This window comes from Corella eumyota, chromosome 7 (assembly GCF_963082875.1).
Source record: "Corella eumyota chromosome 7, kaCorEumy4.1, whole genome shotgun sequence".
NCBI lineage: Eukaryota > Metazoa > Chordata > Ascidiacea > Phlebobranchia > Corellidae > Corella > Corella eumyota.
In genome coordinates this window covers 3,953,853-3,971,022 of record NC_137496.1, presented here as the reverse complement: position 1 = coordinate 3,971,022, position 17,170 = coordinate 3,953,853, and the positions used below count along the sequence as shown (strand labels likewise).

Here is a 17,170-nt window from a genome sequence, read left to right as displayed (position 1 = left end):
AGAGATCATATTCACTAATAAATTTATTAAGAAAACTTATTTTAATTTTTTTATATAATTTAAGGCATGTTTTATAGTGTTTTTCCTGTTAAATGATAGGTTTTAAATAAATGGTTTAACGAGGCAATTACGTCTTGTTTAAGCACAAATATGTCACAGTTTGCATAACACGTTGTACAGAAAGCGAAAGTTACACGACGTAAATAAAAAATAAGTAAAGAAATTGTAAGAAAGTAAAATATTAGAAGGGTTTTTTTAACTTTTGATTATGCCTTTACCCTCTCTTGGAATCTTTCAATCAGCCTCAATGCCGGTGAACTTTTTATTCTTTATTAAAATATTATTTGTGTTCCAAAAAATCAAAACTGTATTAATAATGTGGCATTTTATATGAAAGGTAATCGAACCAATGCAAATAGATGCTGATCCACAGGACAATGATGTTGATCAACATGTTATTGAAAGGAACTTCACTGTTGACAATCCTAACTTGGTAAGAATAATTAATCTATCTTGTTTAAATAATTTTTGTGGCAAGCCATAAATAAATTACGATATTTGTTTTAAAGACTTAAATTAGAATATTTATTAATTGTTTTTGCATGAAAAATTGTTGCATCAATTTTGGATGTTGCTTAAAAAGTCTTACATTTCTTTTAGGGAAATTTTATTTAACTTATTTTGACATACAAAAATTGTTATAAGTTTTAAAATTGTTTTTAACACTTGAAATGCTTTTATTTTAGGACTTAGACATGCACCCTGGTATTATGGGATACACTGGCCTGATGAGAATCGACAGATTGTTGTTTGTTGCTGCTCATGCCCCTTCACTTCGAGTTGAAGCCTTAAAGTATATTTTTATTTTCAATTTATTTTAATTGAAATTGAAAAAAATTGTGGTCTTTCACATAATGATCTGCTTTCTATGCAAAACCTCTTCAAGTAGGGTGCTAAAAATATTTTCTGCTTTCATCAACAAAAAACAAACAGCAGATTATTATGTTCGGGCAATAGACCATTAATTGTTACCTTATGACAGGGCTTATATACTTGGCTTTCTAAGCTAAGAGTTAATAACGATGTTTAAATAAAAATTCATGTGTTTGTTTAGAATGGCAATGAAGTATGCTAAGAAAACTTTGAATGTTACTTACTATCAGGACATCCACGAAAGATTAGTAGAAGCAATAAGGTAAAACCATTGTTGCCATAAAAATAAATTCTATTTTTAAGTCATTTTGTCTTGTGTTTAAACTGACTATTTTTAAATACTAAATCTAATAATATTGCTATATTTAATACATTGTCGTGCATAGAGCATCTTCAGTCTTACCTGATGCAATAGCTGGCATTACAAACCAAATTCCACCACTAGATACAACATGGGTGGAACAAACCACTAAGCATGCTAACACACTCTTGGAAAAACTTGATATTGACTTGAGGAACTATAAGGGAAATTCTATTAAGGAAAGCATAAGGTAAAACTATTGCTTTCTGTTTAAAAATATTGTTTTTATATTTATTAGTTCTTAATGTAAGCTAGCAGACCTCACAGGCTACAGCCTAAAAATAAAATATGTTTAAAAAAGTTGAATTTAAAAAAAATCTATATAAGTTTTCTTATAATTTAGGAGAGGGTTTGACGATATAGGATGCCACTATTTAAACATGGGTGATCTGAATAATGCTTTGAAGTGTTACAGCAGAGCAAGAGACTACTGCACCTCGCCTAAACATATTGTCAACATGTGTCTAAATGTTATCAAGGTAATATTACTAAAATAAGGTGTATTAAACAGTTCCTTATAGTTTAAGAGGTTTGGAAAAATTTATTAGCATTTGTTATTAGCAAAATTTCCAATATATGTAATCAATATTAAATCATGTAAGTTTGGTCTTTAAGGTTTGTGTTTATCTTGGTAATTGGACACATGTGCTAACCTACGTGAACAAGGCTGAAAACTCTTGTGATTTGACCGAGAAGGATCGAGATAATCAGAATCTTGTCACTTTCAATAAATTAAAGTAAGTGTTTTTCTATAACATTTTTAGGCAATGTGTTAATGGGTATAATTTGATAGTTATGTTTTTTTTTTATTTGTAGATGTGCTTCGGGATTGGCTTTGCTGGCTACCAAGAAATATCGAGCTGCTGCCAAAAGTTTTTTGCTAGTATCTGTAGATCATTGTGACTTTTCTGAGGTCGGCCATTTTGTCGTGACTTTTAAAATATATTTTCTAATTTAGCTATATTTCTACTTTAATTTTACGTATGAAATTCGGTTTACATTGAAACAATGAGTTTATTTTAGTTTATTTTTACAGATAATTTGTCCCAACAGTGTTGCCATTTATGGTGGATTGTGTGCTTTGGCTACCTTTAACAGACAAGAATTGGAAACACAATTAATAACCAGCAGGTAGTAGTAATTGCTGTTTTAAAAACGTAAAGTAGATGATCTCCAATCGATATTTATAAATCTTTTTATTTAGTTCTTTTAAATTGTTGCTGGAGCTTGAGCCTACAATACGGGAAGTGGTGTTTGCATTTTACAAATCCCAGTATGGAAAATGTTTAAAAATGTTGCAAGACATGCACAGTAACTCTCTGCTAGACTTGTATTTATCCCCACATCTCAACAAACTTTATGCCCAGATCAGATCAAGAGCTTTGGTTCAGGTTTTATTCTTTTTTACTATTTTTTAAGATATTTATTTTTCTTCTATTAAAGAAGGCCACTTTTTAAAAAATTAACCAATTCATTTCTAAATAGGCTATAGCTTTATTCAAATTCTTATGTCAACTATTGTTATATTTCTATAGTATTTTAGTCCCTACAAACTAGCTGACATGCACAAAATGGCAAGCGCTTTCAACTGTTCGGTTACTGAGCTGGAGGACGAATTGATGCCGCTTATTCTGAGTGGACAAATTCAGGCCAGAATCGATTCACAAAACAAGGTTAAAACTTTTAACTTTTAAAGCCAGGCTGCCTAGTCCTATCATAGATAACCTTTTATTAATTACCAAGGCTTATAGTTACCTTTTTTTAAGTGACATGTAATAATACTAGTTTCTGTTAGATTCTACACTCTAGGGAGACAGATCACCGAAGTTTGACATTTTCAAAGACAATGGAGGTAGGAAAGGAATACTTGCATCGCACTAGAGCCCTGATTGTGAGGAACGCCGTCATCAGAAACAATATCTCAGTCCAAGTAAGTGAAATTTGGTGGTTTATTTAAAGGTTTGGTTAAGGGTAGTATATTGTTCTTAGTTTCTTAAAAGTAATTGTAGAAAACAGCTTTTATACTTGTATTTTTGCAAAATCCAAAAATTTTAGTAAGGTTGCTATTTTTCGTCATTGATAAATTATTATATAAAAAGTTTTTTTTATTATTTTACTGGCAAACTTAATATTGCACGGAAATGGATATTTGAGCTAAAAAGGTTGTAAGATTCTGTATAATTGGTGTTGTATCTCGTTGTTTAATGTTTCATTATAAGACAAATTAAACAAAAAAGAAACTAAAATTTTGTAGAATAATTTCATTTTTGTGAAATTGATTTATAATAAATATATATATAGAAGTAACTATTTAGTTAGTGTGGAATTAATCACTCAGTTAAAACCATTTTAATAAAGATCCCTGCTACACCTGTAATAGAAGCAGAGGAAAAGTAATGGAAGTAAAAATGTTAGTAGAAGTTTTTCAGTGAGTAACAGATTCATTACAAAGTAAAAGATTATGAAGAAATAATAAGAGATAGCTTATAATAAAAAGTTATGATATTATTTTGGAATTTATATTATTGATGCAGTTTGATTCAAGAAGAAAATTTATCCAGGACTGTATAGATGTACAATAAACAATGCAAACATTGAAAAAACAATGGATAGACCTAACTCAAGTCAGACAAAATTAAAGATGAAAGATAAAACCTAAAGGTTAACAGAACTATATTAACTGCATCAGATAAAAACTTAACTGTAGTAAAAGCTTGTGTATTTATATAGCAAATTATTCTTTTAAATATTTTCGTCAATAAAATTTTTTGTTTAAATGACTAATAAGAATATTTGTTTAAGTCGTGTATAGTTTTTGTAATAAATGTTTTTATAAAATTGTGCAGATGCCAGCTAGCAAAGATGATGCCACAACGACTAGGTAGCATCACACTAACTTGGATCTGAACAATTTTTTCTAAAAACGATTTCTTTTCGGTGCTCGTTAAAGTTCACAAAATATATTTATTTGATTTTGTGTCGCAGAAGGGTCATCTTAATCATGAAAATTATTTAAACAATTTTAAGTGGAAAAATTGTAGAAAATTTAAGTTTTTGTTTTAAATTGCATGCAGCTGCTTGCTTGCTAACTTGTTCTATTTTTTGTTAAATATTTTTTCATTAAAAATTCTGTGTTTAAAGTTTCAATAAACCCTAAAACTTGTCAAAGAAGGCTTTATTAATTTGTTGTTTTCAATTTCTGGAGTCAAATTATTGCAAAAAAATTTATTTAACAGAAAATTGTTTGGTACCTTAACTTCCTTTAGTAATAATTGGGGAAAATTATAGCCTTGTTTAAATTAAGTTTTGTGTTTGTTGTCGTTTCCAATTAGGCGTGTTTTATTTATTATTTGCACACGTGAAATATCCACAATTGCTCAAATTATTATACGGCAAGATATCGAACCAACAACAACTATTACAGTCGTTTGCTTAGGCTATCAGATACCTTAATAAAACAACTCGCATATCAAGTTTAAGATCTTGGAATAAGATTTAAGTAAAACTTAGAAATAAGGAAACGCCTGGATTAGTCACGCCGTTGGCTCACTAATCTTAAGCAAACAAGCGTTGTCGCCGCAATGTGACACGACGTGCCTTGACCCGTAACCAAAGCCATGGTTACAACCCTGCCCTATTAAAACAAATGACGATAACCCCCCAGGACTAGAACAGATCGTTTAGATAGAGCATTTTAAATATTCTAACCCGGTATATTAAATTTAAATGATATAGCGTGCTCCTGTGAAAATTTTCCCTAATAAAGAATTAAATTGCTAAATATTCAGTTTTAAAATGTTGTAAATTTTAACCCTCATGGTAATTTTATTATTGTTTTTGACTTTCCAGATATTTTAAATTTTCACCCGAGCCTAAAATGTTTTCGTTTGCAAGGCCGAGCATAAAATAAAGATCGGGTGATAACGTTCTCGTTTAAATACATCCATTTTAAGTGGCTTGACTTAAGTAGTTTGTGTATACAGTTGGCTAACCTTGTCCTATTACTCTGTTTTGATGGATGGCTTTTCATTTAACTTTTAAAATTAGCCGTATCTTATTTTATTGCCAAGAGCATATTAGCCCAATATTAAATTTTTGTATATTTGTAAAGGAATGTTTCTTTTTTAGATATGATTTATCTAAACCTGCTCATAATTCTTACAAGTTTTAATTTCAATAACTTTCGGTAACTTGGTTTGTTTATATTTATCTATTGTAATTTCACGGGTATTAGTTTCGACATAATTTTAAATTAAAAATTTTGTTTTGTGTGACATTTTGACAGGTAAGCTTGTATTTATTTATTTGAAAATATTGCCAAAAATTTTATTTTTATTTCTACAGACACAAAAAGTCAATATTAAAATAGCTAAACAAATACTTTACACAAAATAAGATATGATGTGAATTATTCAGAAAAAATACTGTAGATTTTATGTAAAAATTTTCATTAATTTTGGTGCATTATATTCCCCATTCCACTTGATGTCTGTAAAAAAATAATAAATTTTGGTATTACCAGTAAAGTTATAGTGATTGTAAAACTTATATTATATTAACTTAATATCAAAATAGCTAAACATATACAATACATAAAATAAAAAAGATTGTAAATTAGTCAGAAAAAATACTGTAGATTTTGTCGAAAAAATTGGCCCATTTATGTGCAGTGTCTTGTCGATTTCCCTGACTGTCTGTAAAAAAATAATTAATTTTGTAAATTCAGGTTAAGTTATTGTAAAATTTATATTATATTAGCCTTTAAAAAATTTTATAGTTTTTCACAGAATCTGTTTTTTAATGCAGTAAGTTGCTTAACGTAGTATTGCTTAGCCTTATCCAGTGTTTAAAGATAATTTTTCCAATGTTTTTAAAATTCCTATTTTCGTAAATAATTTGTTCTAACTTTTACAAGGCTTATAACATATTTAAAATTTTAATCCATAAATTTTCAAGTAATACTAATTAAATATTTGCATTCTCCCTACAAAGAAAAAACAAAATGGCGTAAATATTTATCGAATGCAGAAACAAATAACTTAAACATTAACCACTTAAATAGAACACTCAGTTTACCATAATCAGCCAAATAGTATTTATAAAATATATAGAACAAACAAAAAATATTACTCAAATCGTGGCGTTTAGAAAAAGTAAATGTTTCTTGGAATTGTACTAATGTCTTATTTGATAGCAAATATACAACGCCTACTAATTAAAAAGTATGTACGTACTAATTTATAAATAGTACATTGTGGCTTTAAATTTATTTTAAAAGTTGTAATTCAGAAATGTATTAAATATAGAATAAATGGTAAAGTTAAAAGTTTTTTTAAGTCATTACAGTTTTGGGATTCTGTGTTTTAACTTGAAGTTTTTTAAATATTGTATATTTATTTTGTGTTGAAATGATGTCAAAATCTGTGAGTCATTTCACAACGTATACATTTAATAAATATTCGACCTTTGCGTCTATTCACAACATTAGGTAAATATTTTTTATGAAAAAAGTCAAAAATATGATGAATGATTTTTTGGTCTGCTCGCGAGTAATTGCAAATAAAGGCGAATAATTAAATCTGGTTATTTGCCGAACAAATTAACTGCCCGTTTTGTGAATAAAATTCTCGCTCAAAGAAGGGACAAAGGACGTTTTTGTTAAGTCCAGGTGAACCCTTTTTTATATGCTTTATTTAGATTAAAAAAAAAGATTTTTAATTTTCAATATGAAAAAAAAATAATATTAATCATTAAATATTAAAAAATTTCTAAGTATTTATAATTTTAAAGGTTTAAATTTTATATTTTTGTGATTTAAATTTTATATCCATGAAATTGGTAATAACTGCTAATGAATGAGATATTTAACGATCCTTTTAAATAAAACGTTTTTTAATAAATATTAGTAATTTAATCCGTAGCGTTATCAATATAACTTGTCAGATAATTTCTTAATTTTTTTGGCTCGTTCATCAATTTAATAAAACCCGTTATTATGGCCTAAAATATTTATGAGAAGTTTTCAATTAAAGTTCGGCTCAACTTAAAACCGCGCATGTGTATTTGCTTTAAATAAACCTTATATAATAACGCTTTTGTTCATAATGTTCGCAGTATATAAATATATTTTTTTAAAGCACTGCCTAATTTATTTTTAAAGAAGAACATTTATTCGTAATCTTAAGACGAACTGAACAATGAAATATAATATTTTTTAATATTTTTTAGTTAGATTTTAAAAGTTTTAAGACTTTGTGTTATTTGTATGTTTTACTAATAAACAATGTTTATTTTTTTGTTCTACTTTTTCCTACAATACGAAAAAGTTGACTTTACAACCAATCACTGGGCAACGTTACCTCCCATCGGCTTTAAAAGTTGACCCCCGGTTGCGAAAGGGTTAGGAATTTATTAACTTGATATCGACAAACAAAAAAGTTCGTCGTTAGAGGTCCCTAATTTGACCTTTCACCCCGTTTCCGACCCGTGATTAGTTAAAATGGTTTATGTTTGCAAATGAAACGTGCTTACTTCATTTTGAGTGTAATTAATTAAAATTAAATCAAATATTAATTTTTTGTTTGCAAGTTTTTAATAAATTTTTTTTTAAATTTTTTGTAATAATTTTTTTTATTTAATTTGGATTTTTCAAAATGTAAAACTCAACATATAGCTTAGACGAGATCTTGAAATTGTGTCTAAACCCTAGTTGTTTTTACAAATGAGCCTACCCAAGTAGGCCAGGTTAAATTAGTAAATAATTACCAAACTCAAGTTTTGATTTATGATAATTACCTTCGTATCGTGAATTTTGGTAATCCGAGTCTTGATGGGATGTTTTATTAATTCGGCAAGGTTAAGTTAGTTGGTAATGAAAAATAATTAAACCTAAACTTTTTGACCAAACCGGTATTTAAAATAACGACCTGTGTAAAATATTAAATATAGTCGGTTTTAATCTATTAATTTGTATTTGCAGTTTTTTTAAAGTGCATCTACTTTGTTTCATTTAAATTGCTTTATCTTTTGAAAAAAATGTAGTAAAAAGAACTTCATAGATTGGTTGTATTGATTCCATAAATTTTTTGACATACTTATTTTTAACCTACCAAGTATATAACAAAAAAAGCATTTGCCCGTGGTATTCATCCTCTGTGCGTTACCAAAACAAGTGCACCACGCTTTAATGAGATTATCCAGACCTTTAACAACTTAGCTGGACATAATTTCAACTCGGAAATCGATACGGACAACGGCCTGATAAAACAAATACCGTGTGCTGGTATATCGAGTTTTTCTGCGTTGTTGGTAATAGAATTTGACATACCGGAATATTGGCCAAGTAGTTCTAGTTGCAATAAGCTGATTTTTGTTTGTTTTTATTCAGAAATTTATGTTTTATGTCATTTGGTTTAATGTTCACATGTTAAATTTTCGTCATGACATTTGTTAAATTTTCGTCATAATATTTGTTAGATTTTTTTCATTAAATTTGTTAAATTTTTGTCATTAAATTTGTTAAACTTTTGTAAATATTATGTTCTATAAACATTTTGTGAAGTTTTTAGAAATCTGTTTAATATATAAACGAATTTGTCTTAAAAATTTAACCCCTTTTATTAATTCGCACACCATTTCTCAGAATAATTAGAAAAAAAATGTTAACAACAGTTCAATTACTGCCGAGGGCATTTAAAAATCTATTTTTAAAATCCAATATCGTACAGTAATAATAATACTCTGCACGCGAATAAGTTATATTTAAACACAAACTTGTTCAATTAATAACAAATTGGAGTGACCCCTTGGTGTGTAGTTATTAATAAATGCAATTGCTTTGCGATTTGGACAAAATATTGAAATTTTTGTTTGGGTTAGTCTGAAATGCAAACGTTGCAATTTTTAGTAAAATTTTGCTTTTTAAGATACTAGGTTTGTGGCTATTTTTTTACGCCCATTTTGTTCAACTTTAAATAGTGAAAAAATAAATATCTAAATATTATTTTGTTAATTTAAATTACAACAAAATTTGACACACTACAAAATAGTTTTTTTTATAGCAGATACATAAAAGGGTTTAGTTTTTAAACAGAATTAGGAAAATTTTAAACAACATTTTTACAATTTCAAACCAAAATTAATAAAATAATTTTCAAATTGTCATTTTTTAAAACTCAATTTGTTAATAAATCGCCACACAAAAAAAAAACAAACAGAAAAAGGTTCTTCTATATATATGTTAACACTTTACTGCAATTTTACTGGTTCTAATAATAAACAAACCAAACCAAATACTATCCACAGATAAGCACTAAATTATAGAAGTTTAAGTACTTTAACATAGTAATTTTAAAATGTTCTTTGAAATAGAAGACGATATCAAACCAATACTTATAAACCATATGCGCCAACCAATATTAATTTGACCTAATGTAACTAGTAACTTTTTGATATATATACTTCTTTTCTATCCCTATGTTTTTAAAATTTGTTTAATCACATAAGCCTTGGAATTTTAAATCACAAACTTGATATGTTTAAAATTTTTAGTTCTATAATATTGTTAGTGTTGCAAAAATGCTAGTTTGGAAAAAAATCCTTAAAATAATATCTTAAGAAGGTTGGTTGTTATAATAGTTATACCACACGATTTGTTAGGTTAAATGCACTGAGAAAAATGTAATATTTTACACAAGCCTTAAGCCTGTAGCTGCGTTCTTAAAATGTTTAAGACTTTGTATTTACCAATTAAGCAAATATACTTTAAACAAAGTAAATATATTATAAATGCACACCGTAAAGTAACAACAGTTTAACAAAAACCAAAAATTTTCAAGGGATTCGGAAAAAGACTCTACCGAAACCACTTTTAGTTTTTGCAAACCTTTCCTTATCCCTAACTAGCAGAATTTCGCACAAATAAAATTGTTTAGGTGTTTATAACTCTTGTTGTGGTGGGTTTTTACTATACGTTGTGCTCATTAGGTTTAGTTGACAACAATTTACTCACGCAAACACTTTGTGCTTCCAACCGGAAATGATGTCACGATTAATCATTTCCAAAAATAGAGAGCTCCGATTTCGTCTGTGTGACCCGATTAATAATCCCGGTTTAGTGGAATGTTACGTCATAATGGCCGACATTTTCTAGAAAAAATTTTGAAAAAACAGATTTCAAAAAATTTTGTCAGAATTTTGAAAATAAAGATTTGAAAAAAAATTTTTGAGTTGAGAAAATTAAAAAATAATTTACATTTAAATATTGTTGGTATAATAAATGTTGCAGCTTTTCCAAATATAAATCAAATTTTTTTTGGAATTGAATTTTATTGGTCTTTTTAAAAGTTTGCAACTTTTGCAAATATAAATTAAAATTTTGGTTGCCCGGTTATTTAAGTAATCTGAAAAGTTTAAAATATTAAGTTTAATATCATCATAAAATCACTTTACGAGCTATAATACTCTAGTTAAATTGTTGCCCAAATATATATTACGGTTTTCCTATAACGATGAGAAAAATAAGCAAAATTTTTAAATTTTTTAGAAAAGTAAATATTTTTTTGGGGGCACAATAATTTTTAGACAAAACACGTCACAACATTATATATAATAGGGTTTAAAATGTGATAAATAAAAAGTTTGGGGAATTTTTTTATTATTTTTGGGGGAAATTCAAAATTTTCATTTTGGCGACGATACCTTTGTTTAACTATGTTTTACTGTGCCATAGGTTAGCGAACATAAATTTTTCTGTCATACCAATTTACTTTGCAAGGTTAATTATGGTACTGTAGCAACTTTTATGACGCACGCTGTGTTTACTATTCAATAAATTATAATCCAATAATTTCGTATAACCAAGCCTACCTTTCGAAGGTTAATACACAAAAAAATGTGTAATCTCGATATGAGCAAAGCGAAAAATATTTGCGTTAGTCAATGATATCAAACTGTTGGTGAACTTATATTAATAAAAAAAAGGTTTTTAGAATTTTGTTATGCGGTTTTAAATTAAATATTTAAACCTTTCACAACGTTGTCGAAAAATATCGGTATTCTGTTTTATTCTTTTGTTGGAAACTTTGGTTTGACTCTTTTTCTAAATTTTTCCATAACATCCGTATTCAGGAATTTTGATATCACCCTACTTGACATTTATTAAAAGAAAATATTTATTCGTTGATTACAATAAAAAGTAAACACCAGCAATAACCTGAAGTTAAGTTTAGCGCTTAACAAAATGGTGGACGCTAAATATTGGACATAACTTCCAATAAACAACGCTCTAAAGATTAATTTTAAAAAATTGAAGCACACTGGAAGTTATGTACTTATTGTTATTAAATTAAGAATACGCTAAATTTTTACAAAATTTAAACGGGTATATATTTTATTCACGAATTGTAATTATTGTATTGCTTGAATTTAAACCATCAGTAACAAGGTATCTGCATCTACTTTTTTTAACATGATCAATAAACGACAAAAATTTTGCCGAATTTTTTAAAAGTTTTAGTTAGTTTATCGAAATTTAACATTTGACGAAACATAGTAAAGTTGCGTGACAAAAACCCACGACCCTGGGCATGCCTTTGTTTTTCAGCTTTTCCACTAAAACAACAAGGTATTAAGAGTCACCATTCACACGACACAGAACTAACCTTTACGGTCAACTACTTTGTTACTGTTTGGCTTAATGGGGACTTAATTTTAACAGCCTATTATATCGCTTAAAACGCCAACTTATATACCTGTAACTTCAAATTTATCTCAAAAAGTAATTTCAGTATGACCAGTGTGGAAAAGTGCACAATAAAGATATGTGGTTGTTACAGTTAATGTCTAGTTGGATTTTTACAATTATTTAATTAACAAATGCAACAGGCAATGTCAAGAAACACATTCAATAATCGCATTTTTAATGTTTTTGAAGGTACAAAACACTACATGATATCTATATCATAAATACAATATTTAAGATAAATTACTAACTTTACATAACAAAATTTGTATATTCTATAAATTAAACGGTGTTTTACGAACTTTTGCAAACTTTAACATTTAAAATATCTTATCGGTCAATACTTGAACAATTTTCGTCAATTTTGAAATGGTAAATCAGCTTAAAAAGTAGTTTTAGTACATTAGCCTACAATCACGTTACACGCTTATAAATTATTCACAAGAGGCCAACGTGATTATAAAAATTGTCTTCTATTTAGTTTGACTATGCTTTCATTTTGTAATAATTGTATTTTGTTACTTAGCAATGAAATGCTAGTTTTAAATGTTTTATTGGAGTTTTAGTCTAAAAACATAAGCTATTAAAATTCAATTTCAGTTATTATAAAGTAGTATACATTTCAACGTAATTTACCTTTTAAAATTATAATATCCACTTGTATTTCTTCAAGCAGTTGTTGTTGTTGTTGTGAAGGACTTAATTATTTTGATCATTTTAAGCTATTTTTTTACATAAAATATAAAAAGTTAATGCTAAATGTAAAAAATTAAATGTTTTTTACAGAATATTAAATTTAACAAAATAAAATTTAGTAAAATATAAAAAAATGCTTCAAATATGCCCAAAAAAGTAGAATTCTGTGTTTAAGTTATACGTTTTTGGAATAAAATTAAGTCGTTAAAATTGAAAAACTTTGTTTGTTGTTTGTTTATTTATAAATGACTGAGAAAATTTTATTTAACAAATTCTGCTTTATTTTTAAATAATTAGGGGGACGCCAAATCTATCTAAATTATATACTTTTTAAATGTGCACTGAGTCCGTTTACTTTTTATTATAAAGTATATTAATTTTTACATACGATTTTTAAATAAAAGTGGTACGAATGTTAATATACAAAATTACATCTAAAAAGGTAATTTTTGGCATAAAAATCTATAAAAATCTGTTTGATTTTTTTTAAAAGTTTTAGCAAATTCCCTTTTAAAAAAATTTGTATCGACAAGAAACTAAATGCCTTCCTTATGTTGGCCCCTGTGATTGTTTGTACGATAAGAGCAAAATATAACATTACGTCGTATACCCTCGGGCGGTCATCAACTACTATTTAGAATTTCCTCATTTTCTGTGCTTACTAATTTTGAGAGGATTATTTTGCACTTAAAAATTTACATCTTTTGCGACCTGTAATATCCAATCCATAACATAGCATTTGCTGAACTGTTTCACTCGAATTTCGTGTTTTTTTGGATCATAGTCTGATAGTGCGAAACTCGAAAGCAATAACTATCAAGTTACTGGTAATTAGCTATTAGGGGTTACATGAAAAAGCAAATACGGATATCCTATCTCCGTCGTAAAAGTACATTTAATCTGACTAGACTGTATTTGTCTAAGTCTAAACGAGCTTGTAAAATAGATTGCGTTTGTGACAAGCTCATTCCATGTTAATGGCGTGTTAAAAATTCGTTCACTTCTAGCTATTACATCATAGATCTAACCCAAATACAGCTAATAATTAACAAGCCTTGGATATCTACACTTCACTTCATATTTACTCAAACTTAAGCGACTTAATATCTTGGCAATTCTACATTGTTATATTTGCGTAAGTTTTTAATAAAAGTGCGCCCATGTCTGGTTTCTAATATTGTTGTTTATGACTTGAGGCTTTCTATAAACATCGTAAATACTAGCTGACGAAATCCTCTTACCGCAAAAGCGAGCGCTCGGGCAAAGCACTTAAACATTCCTTTTCGCTTCGATGGGTTATTGATCGGTTCTGTTCTCTTTCCTTGTTTGATTTTTTCATCTTTGTTTGCTTTTGAATCGTTTTCTCTTCCTGATAAACTGGTTTTGAGTCCCGAAATATACAGACCTCAAACATAAGGCGAAATAAAGCAACCCCATATTTTAACATATTTCACTACTGATCACCATTCAGACAATGTTGCTGTAATTACCGATCTCAGACCCAATATTTTTCACCGCTTACCAAATTTTGCAAAGGCATTACGCGATTTGATAACAGATATACATAAACTTCGCATAAACCGCGGTATAAAAATATGTTTTCACATTACACTTTCACTTGCGATGTTGTTTCCATCTCGAATTCCATATCATTTTAACCTTAATTCAGCCGTAAAAGTGTTTATAGGAGGAAAATTGCTAAGCCGTTGCAATACAGACAGAACGGCGCCGCAGTTTAAAGCTTCGGAGAAACACAAACTTTAATCAGAGTGTAATCTTGCTAACACGGAGACTTATTTGCTCGCGTAAGCTTTATCGCAATCGAAGACTACAATAAACATAATGGTGGTACAAATGCACAAGTAACTTTTTTTGGTGGATATATGTAAAAAATATAAAAATTAGTGGTTCAAAATTACAAATTTCCAATTAGTTACTAAATCAATTTTTTTGCCGTTGTTTAGGTTGCAGTTATAACTTACTAGAGTTTGGAATGAACTCTTTTATAACTTCCTCTACATTTGGATTGTTTATTTATAGCGTAGTGTACGTTATTTGTGCATGAAAATTTCGAAAATTTTAACATAATACCAACTTTTTGGTAAGCCTATAACTGATTTACGTGGCAGCCCCTACGGATAAAACATTATGTTTTAATATACAGTATTATATTCGAATTACTTTCTGATGTGGTAGCGTAATAAGTTGTTAGACGGGGTTGAAAGAAAGGTTTTGAGTCCAATGGGACAAGCCTACACGGTAATAATAATGCTTCTTTGTTTACTTTAAGGCTTTTTACATATATTGGAATTCAAATTACGACTTCCAGGGGAATAAATATACAACAAGCCGAAAATTTTCGATTTTGCTTTTCAGAACTCACTACTTTATATACGTTTGTCATTGATGCCATTGGTTTGATCAATTATTTTATGTTGAACCATTGCATAAGTCTGATATCGTGTTACATAATGGAATCATTTATTAAAATGCAAATTTCTTATGTAATACAATTTAATGTTGGCTGTGTTTTGATGTATTAAGTGAATGAATGATTTAGAATGGCAACTTCCTCTTAAACCGGCTTGGTAAGCAAGTCAATATTTGTAACAGTTTAAAGTGCCTTGCGCAACAAAATATATAATTAACGTATATATTTAAAGACATATTTTTTTGGTAATAGAGTGTTTAAATAAAACAATTCTATTGATATATCAGGTTTGCATGTGCGCTTTAACCTTTTTTGTATACGTTTTTTTTACAAAATGTTGAACCTAAAAATTTGATATAATCATAATAAGATTTATACAACAATATATACCTTTTCAATAGGTTTAAATTCTTAGTTAAAATTACACTACTTTAACTATTTTAACTTTGAAAATAAAAAGAAAGAAAATGGCGTCGAGGTCTGTGTGATGTCACAAGCGATATCGCGATCGGCGCGGCGAAAACAATGGAGATGGAGAGTCGGGCATTATGATGTCACAGTAGTACAGTGTGCATGGAATAATAAAGTACAGTTGCCCACAATAGTAATGTATGGTTTTAGATGTTATAAAGGGTAAATTTAAGTGTTTAGATTGACTTTAAATAGGTAAGCTAAGTGTTATGCCTTAGATGTATAATTTGGTTCACAATTTTCAACAATATTTAAATATTATTTTATGAAATTTTGAACAACGTTATGTACAACTTATTGATTTATTAATTATTGGTTTTATTTATTTACGTTACGCGTTGTGGTACTACACGTTGTGTTGTTTAATAGTATGTTAGTGGAAAACTTAGGGTGCTGCAATCCGCCATTTTAAATTTTTATTTCACGCAAAAGCGCGGATAGCTTTTTACTTTCTTAAAGTCTTGAGCTTATTTTTCTCTTTCTTGAGCGGAAAAGGCTGTCAAATTCGGTCTGTTCAGTTTTATTGGTACCCCCCACTTGCAGAGTGTGTTTGGGGAATATAAATGAATTATTTGATGATATTCGTAAACGTTTGATGTTTTTTCGCGCGTTTTATAAAATGGAGTACAAGATTTTAGATTTGCAGATTACTTTTAAGACTTAGCATGTTTGCCTTACCAGACACACAGACGTACGGCAGAATTTTTTATTCAGTAAGGTTCAGTTTTCAATATGCGCTTCTTAGTAGGTAAATGCATTAAACATGAAACCAACTTAACCTAATAAGCACAGTATAATTAACTTTTTTGCAAACACATTATTTTGTATTTTTTAAGGTTTCGTCAAGTCAGTTGTCTATTGCGATAAAATGCAAATTCAGAAAGAATTGAAGCCACCTTTAAGTTTTTTGTTTTGCGTTTTAGCTCAATATTTGTTTAAGGTGCGTCACTTTGTAAATCCAGCAGTCTGTCAAATATGTTTTCGACAAAATTCTGCCTTGGACAGTTTCTATAAATACTCGACCATATAAAGTCGCCATCACCGCGAATTGCCAGGTCATTAAGGTCACTGAGCCTACTATGTTATTATGCGGTAAAACGAGGCAATTTACGCGCTGTAAGTACAACTATAGCTAATGAAACAAACTGTACAGTTTTGCTTGTGATTTGAGTTTCAATATAAGGCTAGGTATGATATTATCGGATTGTATTAGTTTTAATCGGCCCATTGAACCAGCGCTTACACATATTTGAATAAGAAGCGTGGTTTTTCATTTGCGTAAGAACGGAAATGGATTAGGATTTCGATTTTAATTAAAAAGGACCTGCGTAATATCCGAATATAAATGTATTAGGTAATGTGTGTATTTGTCCTTGCTCTTCTGGTATGCTGTTTGCACAGTAAAAATAGATTTGATTAAATTAATTTAGAAATTTGATTGTTGCTATTTTCGAAGCGTTGTTGATTTTAGTAATTTGGATTTTGACGTCATCGCTCATTGTCGACCTGTCACTCGACAGCGGATGAATACATTGGT

General features: G+C 28.7%; 1 protein-coding gene and 1 long non-coding RNA gene across 2 annotated transcripts; one reads left to right on the top strand and one right to left on the bottom strand.

Moving 5' to 3' along the window:
* The first annotated feature begins 177 nt into the window (after nucleotides 1–177).
* Nucleotides 178–4,452, top strand: LOC145760062 (COP9 signalosome complex subunit 1-like). The gene is made up of 13 exons (XM_082573926.1): nucleotides 178–313; nucleotides 398–493; nucleotides 747–853; nucleotides 1,115–1,195; nucleotides 1,320–1,484; nucleotides 1,638–1,773; nucleotides 1,910–2,031; nucleotides 2,111–2,207; nucleotides 2,331–2,425; nucleotides 2,499–2,685; nucleotides 2,830–2,967; nucleotides 3,090–3,224; nucleotides 4,141–4,452. The coding sequence occupies exons 1-13, from the start codon at nucleotides 269–271 to the stop codon at nucleotides 4,177–4,179; spliced, it is 1,443 nt and encodes a 480-aa protein (XP_082430052.1). The 5' UTR covers nucleotides 178–268; the 3' UTR covers nucleotides 4,180–4,452.
* Nucleotides 4,453–5,703: 1,251 nt separating this feature from the next.
* LOC145759901 (uncharacterized) lies at nucleotides 5,704–12,792 on the bottom strand. Its single transcript, XR_014286552.1, has 3 exons — nucleotides 12,672–12,792; nucleotides 10,305–10,441; nucleotides 5,704–5,988 (listed from the first exon to the last, which is right to left on the bottom strand). It is a non-coding gene; the product is annotated as an uncharacterized LOC145759901 (long non-coding RNA).
* Between the last annotated feature and the right edge of the window lie 4,378 nt (nucleotides 12,793–17,170).

What these genes read in the sequence shown, in the direction of transcription:
- LOC145760062 (XM_082573926.1), top strand. Translation starts at nt 269, where the DNA reads ATGCCTTTACCCTCTCTTGGAATCTTTCAATCAGCCTCAATGCCG. An exon ending in TTCAATCAGCCTCAATGCCG is followed by an intron (nt 314 to 397) that starts GTGAACTTTTTA and finishes TTTATATGAAAG; the next exon opens with GTAATCGAACCAATGCAAAT. An exon ending in GAATCGATTCACAAAACAAG is followed by an intron (nt 2,968 to 3,089) that starts GTTAAAACTTTT and finishes AGTTTCTGTTAG; the next exon opens with ATTCTACACTCTAGGGAGAC.